At 28.9% G+C, this 24,034-nt stretch overlaps 1 protein-coding gene across 2 annotated transcripts in view; it reads left to right on the top strand.

The window, feature by feature from the left end:
- LOC107448975 (solute carrier family 41 member 1) overlaps window positions 1-17,495 on the top strand; it is a 41,638-nt gene extending 24,143 nt beyond the window's left edge. For both annotated transcript variants that reach the window (XM_043038822.3, XM_043038823.3), the window contains exons 9-12: window positions 894-967; window positions 1,891-2,025; window positions 10,192-10,340; window positions 14,722-17,495. In XM_043038822.3, the coding sequence (XP_042894756.1) occupies window positions 894-967; window positions 1,891-2,025; window positions 10,192-10,340; window positions 14,722-14,913 (550 nt within the window). In that variant the 3' untranslated portion in view covers window positions 14,914-17,495. The remainder of the gene's footprint in view (window positions 1-893; window positions 968-1,890; window positions 2,026-10,191; window positions 10,341-14,721) is intronic.
- Window positions 17,496-24,034: the final 6,539 nt, after the last annotated feature.

Raw genomic sequence — 24,034 nt, 5'->3', positions numbered from 1 at the left:
TTAGTCCCCTTGCCGTCAAGCTAACTGTAGGAAGTTTTCATGGTCTTCCTCTCCATGCAACTCAAATGCGGGTGAGCCTCTGTCGAAAAGGCCTTCACAGGCAAATTTCTCCCAATATTCGATCCAGGAGTTCCTTTGTCTTCTGGATTGGGTTCAAAATTACATGGCAACTGAGTTGAACTTTTAGTTGTCGCAAACCCATAAAATTGGGTCGGCTGTTCATCGACGGTTATAAAAAAAAATGAATCATAATGCATATGAATTTATATTTTAAAATGTTTAAATTGTTCAATGAATGTGCATTTGAACATTTTAAAGTTACAAAAAGTAAACATTTATTTACGTATATGCATTTTAATGTTTTTCTTTACAAAGCTCGTACAAACTTTTTCTGAGTTTTTTTAAATTTTTTTTAAATATACTTGTTTATTTGCTATTTAAAGCAAATCTGACATTCTTTCCATTTTATTTTGTTGTCCTTTTGCCTGTGAGAGGAGGTTTCCCCTTTGTGTCAAAGTCATAAGGGTAGCGTAGTTTATGGAAACATGGGAGCTTAAATTGTAAAATTCCCGAATTGAATTTTTCTTAGCAAACTTCAAACTTTAAACCATGGAATAATCTAATCATTTAAAGAACGTTACACTAAACAACTGATTAGGTAGGTAGGCTGATCTATCATGTGTATGTCTACTGCAACAAAACAGTCCCATTACTTTTCAATTACCCCATTACTAAAGCAAAAATGAAATGCTATTTCAATTACTGCTGCATTAAGATATGTACTGCAATCAGGTATTTAGAATCTTAGCGTAATTCCCAATTTTGAGTAAACTTTTCATGTAACATTTATAAAAGTAAAAATAGTGGATCTTAAATTTGTTTTTGCTTTTTAGTGCTGGTGGTTGTGTCCTTGATTTGGCCATAACAAAATTTAAAGGAATAGCAGTTTATCAGCCTGTTATCAATGGTGAGTTTTGAAAAGATAGAAATATGTTTATTGAAATGTTTCATGCTAAAAAAGTGTTTATTTTTTAATTTTTTTTTTTTTTTTAATGAAAGTATTTTTTGAATGAATTCTAGTAATAAGTATTTAATTTTCTGCAAGTATACTAATTTTTTTGAAATAAAAATTGAGCACTAGAACACTAACATTTATGTAAAAATTATATTTGCCACCACCTTGACTAAATGGATTGTGGTATATGATAATAATTAAGTCATTTAATAAACTTTTAGTCATATTTTTGATGTTTTCTTGTTTTCATTTGGACTATTTTTATAGCTTTTGGCCACTATTTTCATGTTTTAGGCTACTAAAAGCAATTATTTTGTTTTTTTTTCTGTGGCAACCCTGTTATATAAAACTTTTATAATTAATATTGAATTATTAAACGGAAATTAGAATTTTAATTTTTTATTCCATGAATAAACATAGTTTTCCTAATATAGTTCACAAGTGCGCAGTGAGTGTGTGTTTTCTCTTTGTACAGGGTTGCCACTCCACAGGGAAAACTTGGAAAATACAGGGAATTTTGATTTTTTCCTTTACAAATTGGGAAAATACAGCGAATTTCGTTTCTTATTTTTGTCTTTTAAAAAATGCTGACCACTTAAAGCATAATTTATGGAAAATTTAACCATGATATTTCAGCTATGCTAAACTATTTCATTAACTATAGCATTATTTAAATATGTTCAGCTGTTTTTCCAGCAGTTAAAACTTATAAATATAGTTAGCCCAATATAGCTCACACAAGAGCACAGTAATTGTTGTTTCCTCTTAATACTGGGAATTTTTTCTTTCCAGATATAAGTGGCAACCTCTTTTTTATATGAAGATTTTTATAGATTTTATAAATTTTTCAGTTTTAATGTTTTTTCCCCCTCTAGGTGTGGGAGGAAATCTGGTGGCTGTTCAATCTAGCCGAATATCAACATATCTCCACCAGAGGTCAGAAATGGGTACTCTCCCACTCTCGGATCCAAAAGTATGCGTACACCCCTTCAGTGCTTTCTTTGGAAAAGGTGAGAGCTTCCATTTTGATAATCAACGCATTTCCTTATAATACTAATTTTGAACTAAGACATACATCCTTCAAAACAATTTGAATAATTCCTGCAAAGTATATGTGTTAAAATGCCTTATTTGAAACATTTCTTATTAAGTTAATAATTATTAAGTTAACAATTCTTTGCACAAAATATGGAGAATGGAAGTTTGCATACTGTTTAAGAATATGGTAGATATTTTGGTATTAGTATTGTATTATTAAAAATTTTATAATCGAAGGAAATTAATTAAATTTTAAATTTTAACGGTTTGTAATTAATCTAAGAAATATTTCAAATTATTTGAAGTTATGGGTGATATATAAATGCAAAAGAAATTTTAGAAATGCAAATTTTGTACGTTTTTGAACTTAGCATTCATTTTTAAATTTAGTGTTAATATTCATCACATTAACACAACACTTTTCCTAATGGTGATCCGTACCATCACATTGAAATCATAGTCAAAGGTTCATAGCTGTAATGTTTAAAACTTCCGTATTTTCCTTTTTTTTTTCCCCCTGAAGTAAATATTATGAAACCGAGTCTTATAAATAATGTGTAAAGATACATATTATTTAACATTATACTTCAGTTACAAACTGAAAGCATGTTATATATGTTTTTGAATTACTATGTATTTTACATAGTCTTCTATTCTCAGTAATATACATAGTTTTATGCTCTTTTAATTTTCAAATGCGTTTTATGGTGTTATATTTCTTAACTTTGATTTTTTACGTTGTGAATTGATATACTCTTTTATCCTTTATCTGTAAATTTAATGGTTAAACCTTAGCATCGATTTAAGTTTAGTAGTCTAGAGTTAAGGAGCAGAACTTTGTTTTAAATTGAAATAATAAGCTTTAAAAGTTATTCAGTTTTTAAATTATGTAAATCTTGTTTATTGTAATTTTTTTCTGCTTCCAACTAATCTTATTTAATTTATAGAATTGTATTTGTAGATATTAAAATTTTAAAAAATAAAATCCTTTTCTTAATTTTATTTTCAATTTTAGAATTATACCTATCACTAATTAATTATTTTTCTTAACACTTTATCTTCTTATTTCATAACTTAAATTTTTGGACTTTCTGTTTTGGAAGGAAGAGAGCATTCTTGGAGAGCTTGTTCAGTGTGCGTAGAATTTTTAAAAAGTGCTTAAAGGTGCTTATTTTTGATTTATGTTTTTTAAAAGCCTTTATAGAGGTTTTTTTTATTCAGGGTTTGTCAAAAGTGATTAATTTCCTATCTTTAAAAAAGTTTTTTTTTTTTCCTTTGCAGTGTCGATTTCCATTACAAAAAATGCATGATTATCAAAATTTTCTGTACAATTTTCTTTTTTTCTACCAGAAACTAGTTATTTTATCATGATTATGTAAAGTTTTTGAATTTTATTGATTTTATATTGATAAATTAAAAACTTTTAATGATAGAAAAATTAAATCTTATTACTGCACAGATTCTGTTTGTGATTTTTTATTTATTTTTTTGAAAAGTGATTAAAAATATTTTTTGAGTACTTAAAATGTACTATTATCTGGTGAAAAATCTGGCTATGCACTCTTGTTGTTGATTTCTTATTAACTTATAAAATTGTATCTGTAAATATTCAAATTTAAAAAAGTCCTTTTTTTTAAATTCTATTTCCAATTTTAGAATTATACCTATCACTAATCTATTTTTCTTAACACTTTATATTCATATTTTTTATAACTTAAATTTTTGGACTTTCTGTTTTGGACGTAAGGGTAAGCAATGTATTCTTCTTGGAGAGCTTGTTGTTTATTTCTTATTTGCTAAATATTATTGCAATTAATGATTACTAATATTTCTGCTTAAAATTTCATGCCTCTTTGCTGCTTTAATAGTTGGTAAATCTCTTCTCCTGTCATAAGTTAGTTCTAGAATTCTAAACAGTTTATGTTGGTTTCTATAATCAAACATGATTTGAAATACGTGAATGTATTATTTATTTTCAAATATGTTGAGCCAAAATTTCAATGCACGGCAAGTAATTTTTCAATTACAGTAGAGTCCCGATTATCAGAGTTAACCCCTTGCCAGTGTCGTCTGAATCCTGTTCGGGCAACTACTATGTACAGTATTTGTGTTGCCTGAACTGACTTCGGGCAAGAGAACATTTATATTTTGTGAAGCCCGAGCTGAGTTTGTTTCTACTTTAGGATACTTAATTCACTATTTTTCTAATAGATTGCATGAGTGGTCCTAGTTTTTCACAGATTACGACTTCAGTTGAGGGAGGGGGAATGTGGGTGGGGGTTTTGGGATATACTATACTGTGAAAGATTTGTAAAATTTATGTATTGAAAATCATATTGTTGTGTTTTTATATTATACAATTAATATATTTAGCTTCAAAATTTTGTTTAATTTGCTCTAATTGAATGAGATATGTGTTTAATCCATCACTTTTTTATGGGTATGTAAAAATTATAAATACAGTTATTGCATTTAAAATTTTACTTTTGCTATAAAAAACCATTTTCTAACCTTTATAATATAAAGAACAAAATTATACAGTCAAAAAAAAATTTCCATTTTTGGTCCATTTCTCTGAAATATGTCACTGTTGAGGATTAATGAGGGATCATAACTAACTCGGATAACCGAAAAACTCTGTTAAAGCGAAGAGTATAAAAAAGGAATGAAAAGGGGTAGGTATATATTTAACAAATACAAAATTTATAAGAGTACAATTTATTACGATACAGTTCGTATTGTTATTAAAAAGCTTACTTAAAAACACTTATAGAGCATACCTTACGGGAATCAAAGTTTTTATTTAAAAAAGTTGTTATTCGTTTTTTGTTTTACATTACTTTGGCGCTTTTCTGCAGCAATGTTTTGCTTTTTTTTTATTTATTTTTTTAGGTATGACAGGAAGGTTAGTATCTCCTCTACTTGTTGCACTATATATTTAATAGCACTTTAGATAGCTTTTAGTCATCTGTATGAGGGACTTTTATATGTTGATTTTCATCGTCACTACATACCCGCCAACTTTTAATCCTTTCGAGGATGATTTTCCCCTGTGATAGTAAAATAAAATTTGAATTACAATTTTAGGCAGAAACATATGCTGTATTTTTAAAAAGCTTATGTGGACTACTAAGACACTATTACATATTAATATACATGCTTAATTTTTTAAAATTTTTTTTAAAAATAGAAGAAGATAATAAATTAAGATTATAAATGCAAGGAATATATAGAAAGCATACATTTTACTACCACTTTAAAAATGAAATTGTACGTCAAATGCATAAAGTTGGCAGGTATGTCACTGTCTTTATCGTCCTAGCGAGATTCATTATCTTTTCATCGGTAATCTTGAAAGAAAAAAAATCCTTGAAATATTTTATAGCTTTGTAAAAGCGGGAACTCTAATAATTGGGGCTCGGATAATTGGGACTTTACTGTATGCAGTTTGATTGCTTAAAAGCTTGAAGTGACTAAGTGTGTAACATATTAGTACTTCTAGGTTTTTGTCTATTGTGCTTGCTTGGTTTAAAAACTAACATAAACTATTCATTTATGGTATTCTATTTGATGTAGAGATAACATAAATTTTTAGTTTAATTCAATTGTATTTTAGTTTTTATGTTTTATTATTTACCAACACTATAACAAATTATTTAGCTAACCTGTTATAAATATAACTTTCATGGTGTGTACTTAATGTTTTGCATTTGTAATTATCAAAAGTAGTTTGTGAGATAGTATTTTCTTATTTTGTTGGTTTGAGAAAGAAAGCTGTATCCCCATTTTTTATTTTCAATTCTATTTATTATATTATTATGTTCCTCTATTTATGAATGATGTATTTTGTGAAAATAAGTCTTGATGCTATTTTTAATGAAGTAAACTGACTGCCACAGATATAATGTGCGGTGCTATGCCCAAAACATAGTTGATGGCTGCCAACTCTACTGGACAAGTTGCTCTTAGCCTACTGGTTAAGTTAAAATTTGGTTTCTGTACATTTTAGAAAATTCCCTATAATTTAGTAAGTTTACCAAAGAAAAAAAAATCCTATTGAAATAGAATTTTTACACAATTTATTGCTTCCTTGTATATTTAAATAAATATTACTAATACATAATGAAGCTAGTCAGTTTAAAGCTTATTTATTTATTTCATGTTCTAAAATTTCCAGTTTACTTTTATTCAAAACTCTTCTTTTGAAACTAATTTTTAAAAAAATCTTTAAACTATCACAAATAAATTACTTGTTTATTAATATTAAGTGTGAGTTAAAATAAAAAAAAAAACATTTCAAATTTGAGTTTATTTTAATGTCAATCATGAATGGAAAATATTGCAGACCATATATAGTGTTAAGTGTAATAAAATTTGTGTATTTCCCTATTTGTGTATTTGTAAAATATATAGTGTATTATACAACAGTTATCGGGAAACTTAATTTGGAAAATCTGTTCGATTTTTTCTTTTCCATGTTGGCAGCTGTGAAAATTTTTAAATTTATGAAAATTAGAAATAAAGTGGCACCTAGACTTATTTTCACAAAATTATTAGAACTGTTAGATTTTTTTTTAAATAATTAATGTGTGCAATTACAGCATTCATAAATGGTGGGAATGCATTTTCATTATGTTTGTATTAACTTATTTGAATATTGTCTTATTACAATATTACAAAGTATTATGAACCTAATGAAGGAGAATAGTGTAAGTTAGTAATTATTGCCTATTATATTTTTAAATTTGTTTTAAAGGGGGTGGGGAAACTGCACTTAAAATTTTAAAAATATCAGTTTTTTAACAGCTTTTTTCTTTCCCTATCCACTGTTTTTCAGTGCTAAATATTTCCAAAAGTCATAAGAATTTTATTACATTAGAATGCCATTTCTTAATTGCCCTAAAAACCCATTAAACAGGTTTGTTCTTCCTCATCTGCTTCCACCTCTGGGGAATCAATAAAACTTAGTGGTTCCAATTTAAAAAAATCCTGTTTCTTGAATATAGCATTATCAAAAATCTGATTTTAATGTCCTTAAAGGAATCATACTGATCTTTTGACACTGTGAAATGTATTTTAGTTACAAATTTGACTGCGATGTAAATTAGAATTGTGAAAATTTTGTGATCAATTATAATTTTTTAAGAATAAAAAAAGTATTTTAAGGAATTTGAAGAGTGATCCAAGGAAACCATAAGTAAGTGACCTCAAATTAAGATTGAAGCAATGATAGATTTTAGCGTCTAAAACATGTTAAGTGATATTATGAATGAATCATATTAACAATTTAACTGCAAATTTTAAACATTTCTTTCTCATCGTTAGTATGAGAAAGGAAAAAGTGCTTACAGGTGCTTATTTTTGATTTTCGTTTTTTAAAATACCTTAAAGGTGTTTTTTTTATTGGGTGTTTTTAAAAGTGCTTAAGTTTTCCTTTTCTAAAATGAGATTTTTTTTTCTTCTTTTATCGTGTTGATTTTCGCTGCATGTTATGCAAAAGTGTAGTGTGGTTTTTCACATTTTTCTATTCAACGTTTTCACATTTCATTAAACCACAATCCATTTCTGTGTACCGTCAATCCATAATGTATGAAAGCACCAATCATGTTGCATATCTGATGAAATACTTGTGAGTCTGCATGTGCGTCTACTGAGCTGAGTTCAGTGAGATTCTAGCACTCTCATGTGCAACTCTGCTACATTTTGAAAGATATTCTCCATTTCAGGCCTCCATTCTCTAAGATCAAACCGAAAAATCTCTTGATCATTATATAATGACTAATATAATCGAGAAAAGAGTTCTTTGTCAGGAACTAGCTATTTTGTTAATGTATATAGTACTTTAAAATATTTTTGAGTGCTTAATAAGTACTTAAAGGGTGCTTATTTTTTGTTGAAAGATTTGACTCCGCACCCTCTAGTTGAAAAATCTTAATATATAAGTAGAATAACGAGAAATGTATATTTTAGGAACTTGATAATTTTCTTTTAGGGAATATGGAATTCCCTTTATGTTTACGTCTAATGACCAATTATTCTTATTTTATTTAAATATAGCAATAACATCATAATCTTCATATTGATGTTTATAAAATAATTTTAATTCGAAAAAACTGTATGAAAGTTATTTTGAATTATGACAAACTTGCCGCCAACCAAGCATCTGAAAAAGTGACAACTCAAATTGAAAGTTTGCCAGTAATAATAACATTGTGCATCAAAATTTGAAAAACTGGAAATGGCCAGAAAAAGGATAAATAACTGCAAGAGAAATTACTGGAAAATGACATGGCTGTATGAATGTATTGTTGTGAGTATGTCATCAAGTGATTACTCAAAATCGCGTGTCATTATATGCAGATAAAGAATGATGCCATGAGTCACACTTGAACAACTAAGAACAATAGAAAAAAAGATTATACGAACACTCTTGTAGTTAATACAGTCACCAAAGCCAGTTGAATGCATGAGAATGTTACGACGCCAAAAACTACTGTTATAGGATAGAAGAACTGAAATTTATTACAGTCGTTCAACCAAGATGAAACATCGAATCTTCATAAACCAATCAAATTTAAAACTGAATGCTCAAATCCAAAATTCGTGTGTCATAGTAATATTGAAATTTGAAAAACCATGCGGAAAAAGTTATTATTTTTTTAAAAGTCTTCTGGTGACATCTTTTAGTTATGAGAAAATTTAAAAAGAAAAACTGTTAGATAATATTGCAAAAGTTTCTAGATTTAGTTGAATTTTTACAGCTGAATTGCCCTTGCAGTAAGTGTATCGTAGTGCATGTAAAAAAAATCAATAATTTGTTTTTTAAACTTTTTTGGATGTTATTATTCTTAAATCAATTGAATAATGTATCATGCCTTGATTCATGTCATTAACATTTCACTCAATAAAATATCTAGTCCTAGCATATCTAGTTCTTAATCTATCAAAAAATGTAAGTTTTTTTTATATTTGATTAATTTAAAATGCTTCAATAACATTAACATGAATTGAATAATTTAAATAAAGAAGTATTAGTAAAAAAAATGAAGAGTAAAATTTTGCATAAAAAGGTCATAAAAATTAGTTGAGAAGATGTGAAGTTGAGAAGATGTAGGTTTAAGAACTATACAATTTTTTGTGAAATAAATTACCTTCTTTCCTGATTCGAGTATGCATGAATGCAAACTCTACTGGATTTTCCAGTTGACTACTGGATTTTGCCAGTTTCTCCTAGTCTACTGGTTTAATTAAAGTTCTTCTGGTTTTTGTACAGTTTAGAAAATTCTCTAAAATTGAGTAAGTTTATTAAAAAAAATTCCCTATTGAAATAGAATTTTTGTACTGATTATTGCTTGCTTGAATATTTAAATAAGTATTACTCATACATAATGAAGCGAACCTCTTTTATAGAAATCAGTATGAAGCTTTTTTTGTTATAAAATGTTTTTTTTATTTATTCAGAACTCTTATTAAATTAATTTTTAAAGAAATCTTTTAACTGTCTTTTTGATGAATTAAATGCCTATTAATATTCAAAGTTATGACTAAATATAATACATAACATTTCAAGTATGTTTAATGTCAATCATAACTGGAAAATATTGCAGTTTTTTCTATTTTGATGACTATAAAAATTCCCAAAATTCCCTATGTGTAAAATATTTAGTACATTATGCAACAATTATCAATATAAATTAACCTCATTCATAAAAATCAGTTCATAACTTTTTTTGCTCTGAAATGTTCAGTTTATTTTTATTCAGAACTCTCCTTTTAAATTAATATTAAAAAATCTTTCAACTATCTTTGATGAATTAAAGGCCTATTAATATTCGATATAATGAGTTATACATAACATATCAAGTATGTTTAATGTCAATTATAAATGGAAACTATTGCAGTTTTTCTATTTTGACGACTATAAAATTCCCTATGTCTGCAATATTTTGTACATTATGCAATAATTATCCTGGATTTTTTTCCTATCCATGTTGGCAGCTATGGGTATGGTGTTAATTTTTAAATCATAAAATGGGTACAAAAACCCTGATTTCATAATAACATTTGAGAAAATGAACATATTTTACTTGTGTTCGGTAGATTACTTTCTAACAGATTATGTGTCTCCCCCCCTACAGGTGCTCACGCTCGTTCTGGAAGAGTGCTTCTTGGGATGGCCCTTCCAGGTCATATTTTGTTTGCTTACTTGATTTGTTTGCTGAAAGGTGGAAATGCTACTGTCTCACCACTCTTTCTTCTGGTATATCTGACTTCTGCCTTAATTCAGGTAAGTCTGCTCACTTCATTACATTTTTACACCCCAAAATTCATAATTCTCAGCTAAAAATCAATTTGTTATCTCTTACCATCCTAAAGATGCCATTTTTGTCTTTTGTTTTTCCTTTTTTTTTTTTTTTTTTTTCCTTCCTTCCTTCCTCTCCTCATTAAGTCTTTATAACTCCTAATAGCTAAGTTTCCTATTTTTCAACGAAGATTCCTGTATTTTACGACTATTGTCTGTTTCTCCGTATGTTCTCAAATTTCTCCGTATTTGTTGAAGAGAATTTTTTTTTTTAAAAAAAACAAACTAATTTTTGCAAGAAAATATCTGCAAATGGCAAAAATACTTCTTATTTCGTGCTATTGATAATAATGCAGTTTGTTGAGTGTTAATAGTTTAAGTAGTTATAAATTATGATTAAAAAAAATCTTCTTTAGATTAAGATTTATATACTTTTTTTTTACTTTGCTAAATTTTTAAGTGCTAATATTATTTCCAATTTTGACTTACACGACTGTGCATGATGTATCAAAACTTTATGTGTGGCATAAAAAATGTTGCTAGTAAAATCTCCATTATTTTATTTCTCCAATGTTGTCAGGTATGATAACCTTTATAAATTTGAAACTTACAGCCAACAAGATAAAATTCAGTTATTGTTTAACATAGGTAATGTAGACTTGCGCCCGTACGGCATTCGTGCTTACATTGGTATTTTATTTCTCCAATGTTGTCAGGTATGATAACCTTTATAAATTTGAAACTTACAGCCAACAAGATAAAATTCAGTTATTGTTTAACATAGGTAATGTAGACTTGCGCCCGTACGGCATTCGTGCTTACATTGGTAGTGTTTCGCAAACTTTGCAGATACTATAATATTTATTTATTTATTTTTAAATGTCCATGCAAAGAAATGTTAGCATTGTTATTATGACACAATTGTAATTTATGCAAACTAGTAATAGTCTATGTTTAGTTGTATGCATGCTGCTCCCGAAAAGAAAGGATAAGACTACAACGTTAGCCCACAGATTAGTAATCTCATTGTTTGCGGATGAGCAAAAATCAGCTAATCTTTTTTACAACCCAATTCTGTTTGACTATTGCTTTACAACAAAAATAAATGGTTGTGGTGACAGTGGAAAATATTTTAATGTGATTTCATTTATTAACTAAAAATGAAACGCAGTTGCCTAAGTTTGACGTGAAAAGTTATCTCTTTTCATTCCAATGTCGCTTCTCTGGTGCTGTAATCAGTGACCACTTTAAAATTAAAATTTTTTATACCTTAATAATTAGTAATTGCATTATTTAAGGATTTTGAAAATTATATGAAAAATACTTTATGTATTTTACATGATTTAGTGCTTCTATTAGTTCAAACAACATTTTGTAGAACATGGAGCGTAAGGAGTTAAATGTCCATTTCACGGTGAAGATTAAAGGCTGCTAAATTATTAATTTTACTTGATATGATAATTACTCTGTTTGAATATAGTTTTTTAATTTCATTTTTATGTCTTAACTAACACTCGCACCAATCACTGTGCTGACGTAAAAAATATCCTGAGTGGTAGACGGATCATGGGTTAGTCCCCTTGCTGTCAGGCTAACCGTCGGAGCTTTTCTTCTCTATGTAACGCTAATGCGGGTTAGTTCCAATACTTGATTCAGGAGTTCCGTTGTGTTTTGAATCTGGTTCAAAATTACAAGGCTGCGGAGTTGAACATTAGAAGTCATAAATGCAAAAAATTGTGTCTGCTGTTCAACGACGATTATAAAATCTTCCTCTAATGTTCTTAATGTTAACTACAAGTATATCATGGTTTTTTTTTGGGTTTTTTTTTTTTGTCTGGAATAAATGAAAATGTTAAATAGTTAACTTTTTTGTCGTTTTGGTTTAAGGTAATAAAATTATTATAAAAAATTATGAGCTTGGATACTTTTTGAAATTCGGGTACTTTTGAATTGGGTGCACATATTTTATTTTAACTGTAATTTAAAATAAAACTTGAAACAGGAAAATTCACATTAAATCTGGTTATTCACTTAATTTTAATTAGATTCTTATTAAAAAAAATCAGAAATTTCTCTTTTATCCAAGAATTTTAATTGTAACTTTTTTTTATAGGCATAAAACTTTTTGTTTTGACATTTTAATTCGCTTAACCCCTTCGCGACTGTTTTTTTTTTTTTTTTTTTTTTTTTTTTTTTTTTTTTTTTTTTTACAGAACAATTTTGATAGCATAAACTATGAGTAGGGCACACTATAACTCTAAAACTAAGATGTTATATTTTTAGGGAGATTTTAAACACTGATTTAGGACCCGGACATATATGTCCCATCAGTCCTGACAACTGGGACATATGTCCCGATAATTAAAAACGGAAGTAAAACTTTGCCACTTATCAGTTTATTAGAGGTAATCTACTTTGTGAGTAACTTCTCTGGCCTTAGATTTAAAGATCAATCAAAATTTAATCGAAAATAAGCAGTATTTTCCAAAACTAAACTACTTACGTTCGTACAGTATGGAATGAGCTGCTACAACACTTCAAAAACGCAGGAATTTCATTATGTGCGGTAGTGCCGTCCATGTTCTGTGAATGAAAATACGTTCAAAAATATTGGTTGTAGCGTTTCTGTCCCATAAGATTTTTTTGAAATATCCTTGGGAGGTATGTGTCCCGTTAGGCGCAAAAGGGTTAATTAAAAAAAAGCACTTTCAAGAGAAGGTAAAAGCACCGGAAATAAGATTTTCTTTAACTCTAAAACTTAAAGATTCTGAAATCTTCATGTACAGATCATGCAATAGTTAATTTTCTTCTTTGTTTAGGCATAGTAAGATAAAAATAAAATCTAAACACACATATCAAAAGTATCTGCAAACTCATATCTTTTGATAATAGAATACTTTAATCAAATATACAAAAACAGTTAACTATTTAATATTCTTATTTATTCTTGGCAAAAAAAATATATGTATGCATGTACTTAAACATTTGAAACATTAGAGAAAGATTAATATTAATAGTTTTACATAGAACTACATTCATATAAAGTAATTGTCATATTAAGTGATGTTAATAATTTCGCTGCAAACAAGATTACGTTAAAAGCTTTACTTCTGCCACCGCAGTCAATTATTTTGACTGTAAAGCGATAGTCATATGGAGTTGAATTGTAAAAAACTAGCTGATTGTAGGCTCGATCGCTAATGATGAGATCACTTATCTTTGGGCTAAAGTGGCAGTTATATCTTTTTTCTTTGGGAGAAGCATGCATATAACTAAACACTGACTTCTTCTACCTTGCATAAATCATGAATGCTCCATATTTTCTATTTTCCACCATTGCAAACTTCCCCTGCCTAGAATGAGCTCTGGAGAATATTTGGTTGGATCAATGTTAAGTCTATGGAACAGAAGTCGCTTTTAACGAGCAAGACCCGGTTTTAGCGAGCAATATCTTTCTGTCTTGCAATCTTTTTTTCAAAATGATAAGAAATGCACGCGAAATTAAAAAAAAAAAAAAAAAGGCGAACTGAAACTTCAAAGTAAGCTAACAAACTACTATTTTAAATATGTAGATTAATGAAAAAAATAAATGTTTTGGTAAGAATCTTTTCCTTTATTTTTCTTTCCGTTTATTGCTTCTTTCCTTTAAGACTGTAGCGCAGCTAGAAATTTTTTGCTGGTTGGGGGGGGGGAATAGTTGTCATTAAACTAAGAAAAGTATTTAATTAAATTAAGTAAGTAAGTATTAAATTTTATGTAAACTCAATAATTTGACCTCCAACCCCCCCCCTCTTCTGGTTGCACGCCTGCCTTAAGGACCCGTGTATTACGAGCACTCGGATTTAACGAGTGCATGTTACGGTCCCTTTGTGCTCGTTATAAACGAGTTCGACTGTATAAAGTAAATGTTAAGTCGCATTCTTTCAACCAGGGTCTTGTTATTGCAAAAAACTTTTTCAAGGAGTTTTTAAATTGTTAAGACATACAAGATTATGCTCAACACTGTAAAATTATAATTAAGAAAAATTTAATTTTCAAAAATAAACAGCAATTGCTGCTACTAAATTAGAAATGCAACATACAAATATTTGGTATTTAGTCTATGCTGCTGACCGCAGAATATTCACTTCGAACGAATAAAGGAAGAAGCGTCTGTCGAAGACAAAACTTAGTTCGTTTGCATCTGTCTTTCTCCCTCCCCCCTTGGAAGGGTTTATTCAATTAACAAAACAATAATGAAGATAACAAATTTGTGAAGGATCCGTTAACGGACCCAAATTTCTTCTAAACAGACCCCTGATCTGTATTATCTAACTATGGTTTAGGATTCAGTTGTGACTCTTTCCTAAATTTTAATCTTTTTCAGGTGTTTTTGTTGATATATATCGCATATTGCATGATCCAATGGATGTGGAGACGAAAAATTGATCCAGACAACTCAGCCATTCCATACTTGACTGCTCTTGGGGACCTTCTTGGCACGTCTTTGCTCGCCCTGGCATTCCTCTTTCTTTTCTACGTCGGTAACCACGATCCAAACGTTGCTGGGGGGGAATGATTTGATCCTTTCTTCAATGCAATAATATGCGTCCATTTAAAAGAATCTCTTTACGTCATCTGTAATATTTACATTAATATTTATATCCATGTTACCAATTTGAAGAAAAGAAAAAAACTACGAGGGGTACATTTTTCTTTAATTTTTTTTCTTTTCATCAAAATTTCCTTTATCATAATTGCTTGTGGTTAAAGCCACATTTTCCCTAATTAAATGTACATAACCTGAAATTTTAACATTGCTGAAATTTATTATGTGTAAAAAAGGTGTTGACTATCTTCTAAGTCCTGGAAAATTCTTAGATGGATTCATATCACGATAAAGTATTATTTGTAGCCAATTTCGCCATTAACCATTTTTAAAAAAATATTGATTATATCATTTCTAAAGTTTAAAAATTTGCGCACAACAGTAACAGTAATATTTATTTTAACACAAATATTGTTTGATAGTTGATTTAAAAAACAGTTTTGTTTTTCTTATTATTAGCTATCTGTCCATTTCGATGTCACCAATATTAGCAACAACAAAAAAAATAGTAAATAAAATTTATTTATTTTATTTGAATAAATAAAATAGCTAAATTTACTTGGATAGCTTTTATTATTAATTTATTTTATTTATTTGTGGTTTATTGTAGATGCATTTTAAAGTTATTTTGGTTTTTGTCAATATTTTTTTTAAGTTTTCTTTTTCAGAATGGATTGGGTTTTTTTGACTTGGATATCTATGTTGGCCTTTTGCCTCTAAATAGGTCCAATTCAATAACTTATTATTTTTTTTAGCAAATATCATTAAAACTTTTTTAAGATTATTGTATTAAAATTTTCATCACCTTACATACAGTTGAAGAAGTTAAGCAAATACCAATCAAGAAGTTAAGCAATAGGAGTAAATTTTAAATGGACTTATTTTTAGGTCTTCCATGGTAGTGGAAACAACTTCCCACCATTTCCTGAAATTATTCCACTGTGCAATGTATTTCCTTTCTTTTTTGTTTACTGATACATTGTGGGCCAAGTCCTATACCCTTGATTAATTAATCTGTAATAATTTTTGAGATAGGAATTTAAAATGATTCTCAAGCATGCCATAAATAATTATGTGCCTGGGATTACAATTTATTGCATGGTGCCTTATATATATAAATATTATAATCTCTAATGAAAATAATTCAAAGTTATTTAAAACATAAAATAATCTTTTTTGTAATAAAATCTAGAAGAAAAAAAAACTTAATTTATTGACATTTTTAAGTTTTCCTGGATTGATATCACAAATATTTTTGACATATTTCCTTGCTTATATTGGTTTTGAAAATTTAGCGTTTTAGCCTAGCTTTAAGAACATTGCTAGTAAAAGATTTGTAAATCTTAATGTTGAAAATCAAAATTTGTGCGACAAAACCGGTAATAAAATGATAGGCAAAAATATAGGCTTTTAACAAATTTGTTTTGATTAAGTTTATCTAAAATGATAACGAATACTTGCATTGTTGAATAATTGTCGAATATATTTTGTGTATTTGTTATTCTTTTCAAGGAAAAAAACATGACTTGTTTAAAAACTGACATTTCTTGTAGTTCTTATTGTTGTGTAATTGGGCAGTCAAATGTTGTGTAAAGCAGATTTGAATAAGCAAACATTTCCTTCAAAACTAAAAAATAAGCAGGGCTGATTGTGCTCCGGAAAAAATCCGGATTTCCGGAATTTTCGCTAACAGTGATCCGGAAGTTTCCGGAGATCGAAGGTCCAGATGTTTCAAAAAATCATGGGTCACAGAAGTTTCCGGAAATCAAATTTTCAAAGATGGAACTTAAAAACACAGTTTATTTTATTTGTTTGTAAGGGAGAGCCAGATAGATACTTTATAAGCTTATATTCATGATAAATATTCATTTTTTATCAGTAAATAGGTGTTATAATCATTAACTCAAGAAAGAAAGACATATTTGTAAATTTTAATTACTTCTCCAGGTTATCATAGATATGTGTAAATGGTATAGGTATGTGTAAAATTTTAAATATATTTTAAGTAAACTAAGAAATATTAAGAAAAAGGAAAAAAAAAAACCTTGTTTAATTTTTTTTTCAATTTAAACTGTCTTTTTTTATAATTTTTTAAACTCAATTTTCCGGAATTTCGACTTGGGCTCACAATCACCCCTGAATAAGTGATTGTTAAAAAATCACACAAGTTTTTATTGATTAGATATTAAGCAGTTCGACAATTAATCCTCTGTTTAGGATTTCTATAATCTAGAATTAAATTCTGGTGTAGCAAAATAAGTTTCAGGGAAACTTTTAAGTTAAATCCCCATTTAACCAAAGATCCTTATTAATAGAATATCTCCTATTATTAATGGACCATCATTTCATTATAGAAAAAAGTACATAAATTTAAAATGGCATCCTATTGTAGAAATCTAAAATAAGGATTGTCTCATTAGTTTCAGTTTACTGGTGTTCATGTTAGCATAGTTATAGCAGTTTTTGTGTTGCTAATCGTAAATGCACATTTATTCCTTCTTAACAAATCTGTAGCACACATAACTGCCAGTAAAATTCAATTTTCAAATCAATAGGGGGGAAATAACTGATTTTAATAAGCAATATTGTTATAAGTCTTTTTGTGCATTTTTAAAATGTAAAATTGTGTAAATTATGATGTAAGAATTTGTAAATTGTCTGTATTATGCTTGCTAATTGTTAGTTTTAACTTGCATAGAAATGTTCATAGAAAAAAAATGTTTTTATTTATGTTTATTAACTATAATAAGTATTGAATCAAAGCATATTAACATGTTCAAAGAAAATGTTTTTATTTATGTTTATTAACTATAATAAGTATTGAATCAAAGCATATTAACATGTTCAAAGAAAATGTTTTTGTTTATGTACTGTTATAAATTAATATTGAATTTAATAGGATCAAAATGTTTGTTTCATTTATTTTTGATAAGGAGTGGATTCTAGGACAATATTATTTTTCTTTCAAAAAGTAACAAAATTAGAATCATCAGAAAATAAGATTTTTTAATGACATTTATCATTATAGAGAGTTGTACTTGAAAATTCAGTATTGTTGTTTAGATTTGAAAAGTGCAAAATTCTGTATTTATTTCGGAAGTATTATTTTTAATTTGCATGTCTTTTACATTTTAGTATAAAACATCAAAATTAAACATTTTGATAATTACAAGATCTGAAATACTTAAATATATATTGATTTTTTTTATGTTTTTAAAATTTTTATCTCTTAAATTATTTATTTTACTTGTTTATATTTTGTGCATTTATAGTATTTTTTTTAAAAAATTATTTTATTCTAAGTCAATCAAAAAATTTTTTTAATAGATTTTTATTTTGTTTTGTGTGAACATAGATCATTTTTAGGTATTTTATAGTATGACAACACATTGTTTTTTTGTTCAATTTACAGGGCTCCCGAGGAACTAGGAATACCTGGAATTGTCAGGGAATTTTAGTTTAACTTTAAAAAAGCAGGAGGGAATAGTCAGAGAAAGTTGTAATTTTTTACAAAAAACCTGGAAAATTCCTATATCATACTTTAAAAATAATCAGTCTTAGAATAGTTAATAACAGTGTCCCGAGATTCGATTTAAATAATTCTAACATCTATTACAATTATTTTATAAAAATCCCACCATTTAGTGAAACTTTTCAATGTTTCCATTCTATTATATGTTATTGCTCACAAAATTGAATATTTGATATTACAAATACAAAAAAAAATCAAAGTTTCCTGATGAAAAATATCATGGTATTGTTAAAATATGGCTGGGGTTTAAATTTACCTGATTAAAGTTTACCTGATATACCAGGAAAAGTCAGGGATTTTTTTCTTCTAGCCAAAATTTGTATTTTCTGTGAAACCTTTTGGAAAAAGGCGATTAATTATTTAAATGTAAAATAAATTCCTGTTTTACATTATATTTAATAACCCTAAACAATTTGAAAGTATTTCCAAGTTAACTTAGTACTTAATCATAATTGTCGTACTTAATCATAATATTAAAAATTATAAGTATACGATTAATTATAGCTGCATAAGTTATAACTAATAAGTGTGATAATAATAAAATGATAATTGCTGCCGTGCTGTTTATATGGTAGCATTGGTCTGTTAAGGGTAAATCTACATTTGTTTTGAATGAAAAAATCTTAACGTTTATGAAATTATTTTTGTTTTATGTATTGTAAGACACTATTTATAAAAAGTGATTCTGCTTTATTTATTAATATATGATCTCACTATTAAGAGTTTTATCTATATTGTGTTTACTTATGATAAGTATGACATCACTAAACTAAATTTGTTCGAATTTTGATACTTAATGGAGCAATTAATACTAGACTTAAAATTGGTAGATGCGAGTATTTATATATAATCAGTTTTTGCTGAATGTTTAAGTATAACTTCAGCAAGGTATATATGCATTTAATATTTATCTGTATGAATTTTAAAAGTATTAATGCGAGGAATAAACACTATTTGTTGGATTTCTAAACAAATAACTTTTTATAGAGATGACTTTTTGATGCTTGTGATAATTATATTAAAGTTTCAATTTGCATCATTTAAAAACTACTGAAATCGTTGCTCTCACTCTCCAGAAAATATTAATCATACTGAATTAATAATCATCCTGAATTAATAATCATATTTCTTTTGCCTCTTGTTTTTGTCGTTTTAAACTCAAAATTTTTTTCCCTTATGTACTTTTAGTTTTTTTTTTTTTATAATTTTAACCAGTTTTTAATCAGGGTTGCCACTCCACAGGTAAAACCTGGAAAATACTTCTTCTTTGTCAGCACTACAGCCTAGTGCAGACCAAGGCTTTCTCAATTAGCTGCCTCCAGACAGGGCAGCTTTGAGCTAGATGTTTCCACCTGTTTATTCCCAACAATTTTAAGTCCTTCTCAACACTGTCCAACCATCTTGTAACTGGTCTCCCTCTTCTTCTAATTCCTTCAATTTTCAAAAAAGTAAGTTTTTTAACTAGGTCCAAATCTTCACGCCAAAAAACGTGCCCCAGCCATCTGATCCTGTAGACCCTAATAACCCTCAAAATATTCCTGGAAAATACAGGGAATTTAAAAATCACCTAAAATAATAGGAAAAATGTAGGGAATTGTGAATTTTTTTTACAAACTGAGAAAATACAGGGAATTTTCTTTCCTATTTTCGTTGTTTTAAAAAAATGGTGGCCACTCAAAGCGTCATCTATGAGGTATTTAAGGATATTTCAGTTATACTAAATCATTTCAAAGAATAAAACTGATTTACAAATTCAAAATAAGCAAATAACATTTAAAATAATAAATCAAAATGGGAAAGCTCTTAAAGCAGCTAAAACCCAAATTTGTTTTATTTTAATATAGAAAGTCAGAAACACAATTTTAGCAATGGTGAATGAGAAAGCTCTTAAAGCAGCTTAATCCCAAATTTGTTTTATTTTAATATAGAAAGTCAGAAACACAATTTTAAAATGGTGGCCACTCAAAGCGTCATCTATGAGGTATTTAAGGATATTTCAGTTATACTAAATCATTTCAAAGAATGAAACTGATTTACAAATTCAAAATAAGTAAATAACATTTAAAATAATAAATCAAAATGAGAAAGCTCTTAAAGCAGCTTAATCCCAAATTTGTTTTATTGTAATATAGAAAGTCAGAAACACAATTTTAGCAGAAAACTAAAAAAAATTTTAGGAAATGTGTGTTAGCCAGGACAGCACTTCATCAGAGAACTTTCTGTTGTCAATGGTAATACCAAAAACTGACGTAGCCTTTTGAATAACCAAATTAAAATAAAATATAAATTGCCAAATCATTAAGAAAACTTTAGAAATAAATCAAGTGAAGACCCCTTTTGAAAAATAAAACAAAAAAAACATTCAATGAGTAAAATTTTTAAAAAAGTGCTGCCATCTATACTAAATTATTTAATTTACATTATTTAAGTATGTTTCAGCTGTTCCTTTTTCCCTATAAGTATAGTTAGCCCAATATAGCTACATAAGAGCACTATAATTGTTGTTTCCTCTTAATATATTGTGTATAATATGTACAGGAAAAACATGGGGATTTTTTCCCCCTCTAGATTTGAGTGGCAGCCCTGTTACTTTACAATTGTTTTTGCAACATTTAATGTGCTTCTTTTTTCAACTAAGCTGTAGATTTTGCTGTCTGTAACAAATCTTTCTGATAGTTATGTAATAGATTTGAAATTTGCTGTATGCCACTAATCATTGTAATTTCTTTGTTAGTTTCTAGAATGAACTCTCTCTTTATGTCCATCATCGTGGTAGAATTGTTTTTTTTTTTTTTTTTTAAAAATGGGTTTTTTTTCAAGCTCTTAATTTTCTTAACAAAAAAAAAAAAAGCATTCCTTTCTAATTTGATTTGAATCGCAGATGAAACAAATAGTGAGTGTTTATTTGTCTAACGGGGGATTAAAAAAAAAAAAAACACACTTAAGAATTTGTTGACCTGTGATAACTAGTAAATGTATTCTGCATAAAAACTTTTTATGTTTTAATGCTAGTCAGCTGGTTTTTTTCTTGCATTAATTGTGTCAGATGAGTAAATTGTGATAGCTGCACAATCATGCAAAAGTTAGATTTTTTGTCAAATGAAGTGTGAGAGGAATTGAAGAAAAAAATTAATAGAAATTGATGTATGTATTGTGATAATAAAATTAGTTCACATGATTTATTCTGTACTTTCTTTTGCTTCTGGTTTTCTATTTTAATATGTACAAGGCAGGGATACCTGGTATTATATTTTTTAATGGCGCCCACATGAGCCAGGATGGTTCAGGTGATAGATTGTTCACCTTATATTGAGGTAAACCGGGTTCGAATCCCAGCAATGGCCAGTTGATACGAATCCGCATGTGGCTAGACCCGACCACTGTGCTGACGAGAAATATCGCCAGTGGGGGATGGATCATGGGTTAGCCTCTGTTCTCGTCAGGTTAACCTTAGGAGGTACTCGTGGTCTTCCTCTCCGCGTAACGCAACTGCAGGTTAAGGCCTGGTTTCTTAGGACAGGACGCCGTCAGCTGGAAATCAGCGTTAACCTCTGATTGGTCCATTTGTGAGTTTGATAGTATACGTCATCGAACGCTCATCTTGAACTACAATTGCCGTCCAACTCAACTGCAGTTGGATTACAACGTGACGTTAACCACAGAAGCAATGGCGGACAACAGCCAACAGCACATTGAAATCAGCCAAGATTTTGACATTAAACGTAGCTTCTTCATTAAACATAGCACTCTTCATTTAGCTCAGCTATAATGTGTTTTTTCTTGGACAGAGTCATTATTTGTTCTCTAAAACACTGGTCGGCAGTAAAAAAATCAATACAAATTTAAAATAAATATTTGTTTGCGTTATTAACGCATGCGCAATGAGAGATAATGTCTGCGTTGGACCGACTGCTCACGCTGAGCTAACAAAAAAGTATTTTTTTGGCGTCAGCTGTACTTCAACTTTCCGCTGACGCCCAGATAAGGCGCTTGTCCTAAGAAACCAGACCTTTAGTTCCATCCAAAAGTCCGCCATGAAGGCAAATTTCTCCCAATCCTTGAAGTCCCGCAGTGGACTGATCGTTAAGACACGGTTCCCAGCAGATCACCGAAGTCAAGCATCACTGGCTACGGTCAGTGTGCTGGTGGGTGACCACTTGGATCAGCCTGCGTATGGACCGAGGGTGTGCGGTATCGGTCCTCGTTAAACTGTTCTACAGTAAAGTGCTCGACTTCGCGTGCAGGTCGTCGGGCTACCGAAGCGGGGGAGCCATCCCCTCTGCAGAGGATCAACATTTTGATGGCATGTCTTCGGATCATCCTCCGGGGATGTTTCCCAGACCGTCGCCAATAGCCCATTGTGCAGCTCTGGTGCGACGTAAATGAACAAGAATCTTGATCCAATTGGTAAATGAACCAATACTTGAACCAGGAGTTCCCTTGTCTTCTGGATTGGGTTCAAAATTACAAGGCTACGGAATTGAACATTGGTAGTCATAAACTCTAAGTTGGGTCAGCTGTTCAACGTCGGTTATAAAATGGCGACATTATGCTTGAAATGCTACTCTCTTATTACCTAGTCACCTGTGACTAAGCGACTGCGGTAGAGTACGTTGCCTCATCATACAACCACAAACCGGTTTATAGGACAGGTTACATCCACACAGAAGAAAGGACATTACCGGTGGGATTCGAACCCTCAACCACTGGCCCCGTAGTCCAGTACAGTAACCACTAGACCAGTGATCGGCTGTAGGGGAGAAGAAATAGTGAATAATGCACTTTTTGGTCATCAAAAGTTACAAACCTGGTGAAAATCTAGTGACAAACCTGGAAAATAACCGGTTAAGCTTCAAAGGATAACATCTATTTTTATTATTTCTTGTAAAAATTCTGCTGCAACATATTTTTTTTTCTTCAGAATTATTAAAATTAGAATATGAATTTTTGAAAAATACTCTTAACTAAACTCCTTGTTTTAAATTTGTTCTTAAATGTAACCATATTTGTAGTTCAATAAATCGAAGCTTAAAATTAAGCTTTATGCAGAAATTATTATTAGGTCTTTATCACAAGTTAGATATAGCTGACTATATCACTTAAATTATTTTCACAAGTTGTTTCATTAAGTTAATTAAATTTTCTCAGATTCTGTATAAAATACTGCTATCTATGATTTATGTATTTAATATCAACATGTTAAATCTTCACCAACTAAAAAAATTTTTTTACAAAATTTAATATTAAGCAAGCTTTCTATTTAAAAAAAAAATTTTGCTAATTGTATTAAAAATTTTATTTAATGTATATAGCAAAAAAGTAATCTAGAATTAAACTTTTCATGTAAAACCTGGAGAAGGGATTTTATTTCTTAAGTTTAGTGGGAACTCTGCAAGACTTGCTACTTGTGCTGGAAGAATAATGAAAACTAATCAGAAATTAGATTTTAGTAATAAAAATAGTTTTTTTTTTTAAATATATATATATAGGATTATTTTTTTCTAGTAATATTGAAATATTTTTGGGATCGAAATTTATTAATAAAAATTTATTCATTAA

This window comes from Parasteatoda tepidariorum, chromosome 9 (genome assembly GCF_982258835.1).
Source record: "Parasteatoda tepidariorum strain Cologne lab strain chromosome 9, Ptep-v5.0, whole genome shotgun sequence".
NCBI classification, from domain to species: Eukaryota; Metazoa; Arthropoda; class Arachnida; order Araneae; family Theridiidae; genus Parasteatoda; species Parasteatoda tepidariorum.
The sequence above is the reverse complement of the archived record's forward strand: the minus strand, read 5'-3'. Positions and strand labels throughout refer to the sequence as shown.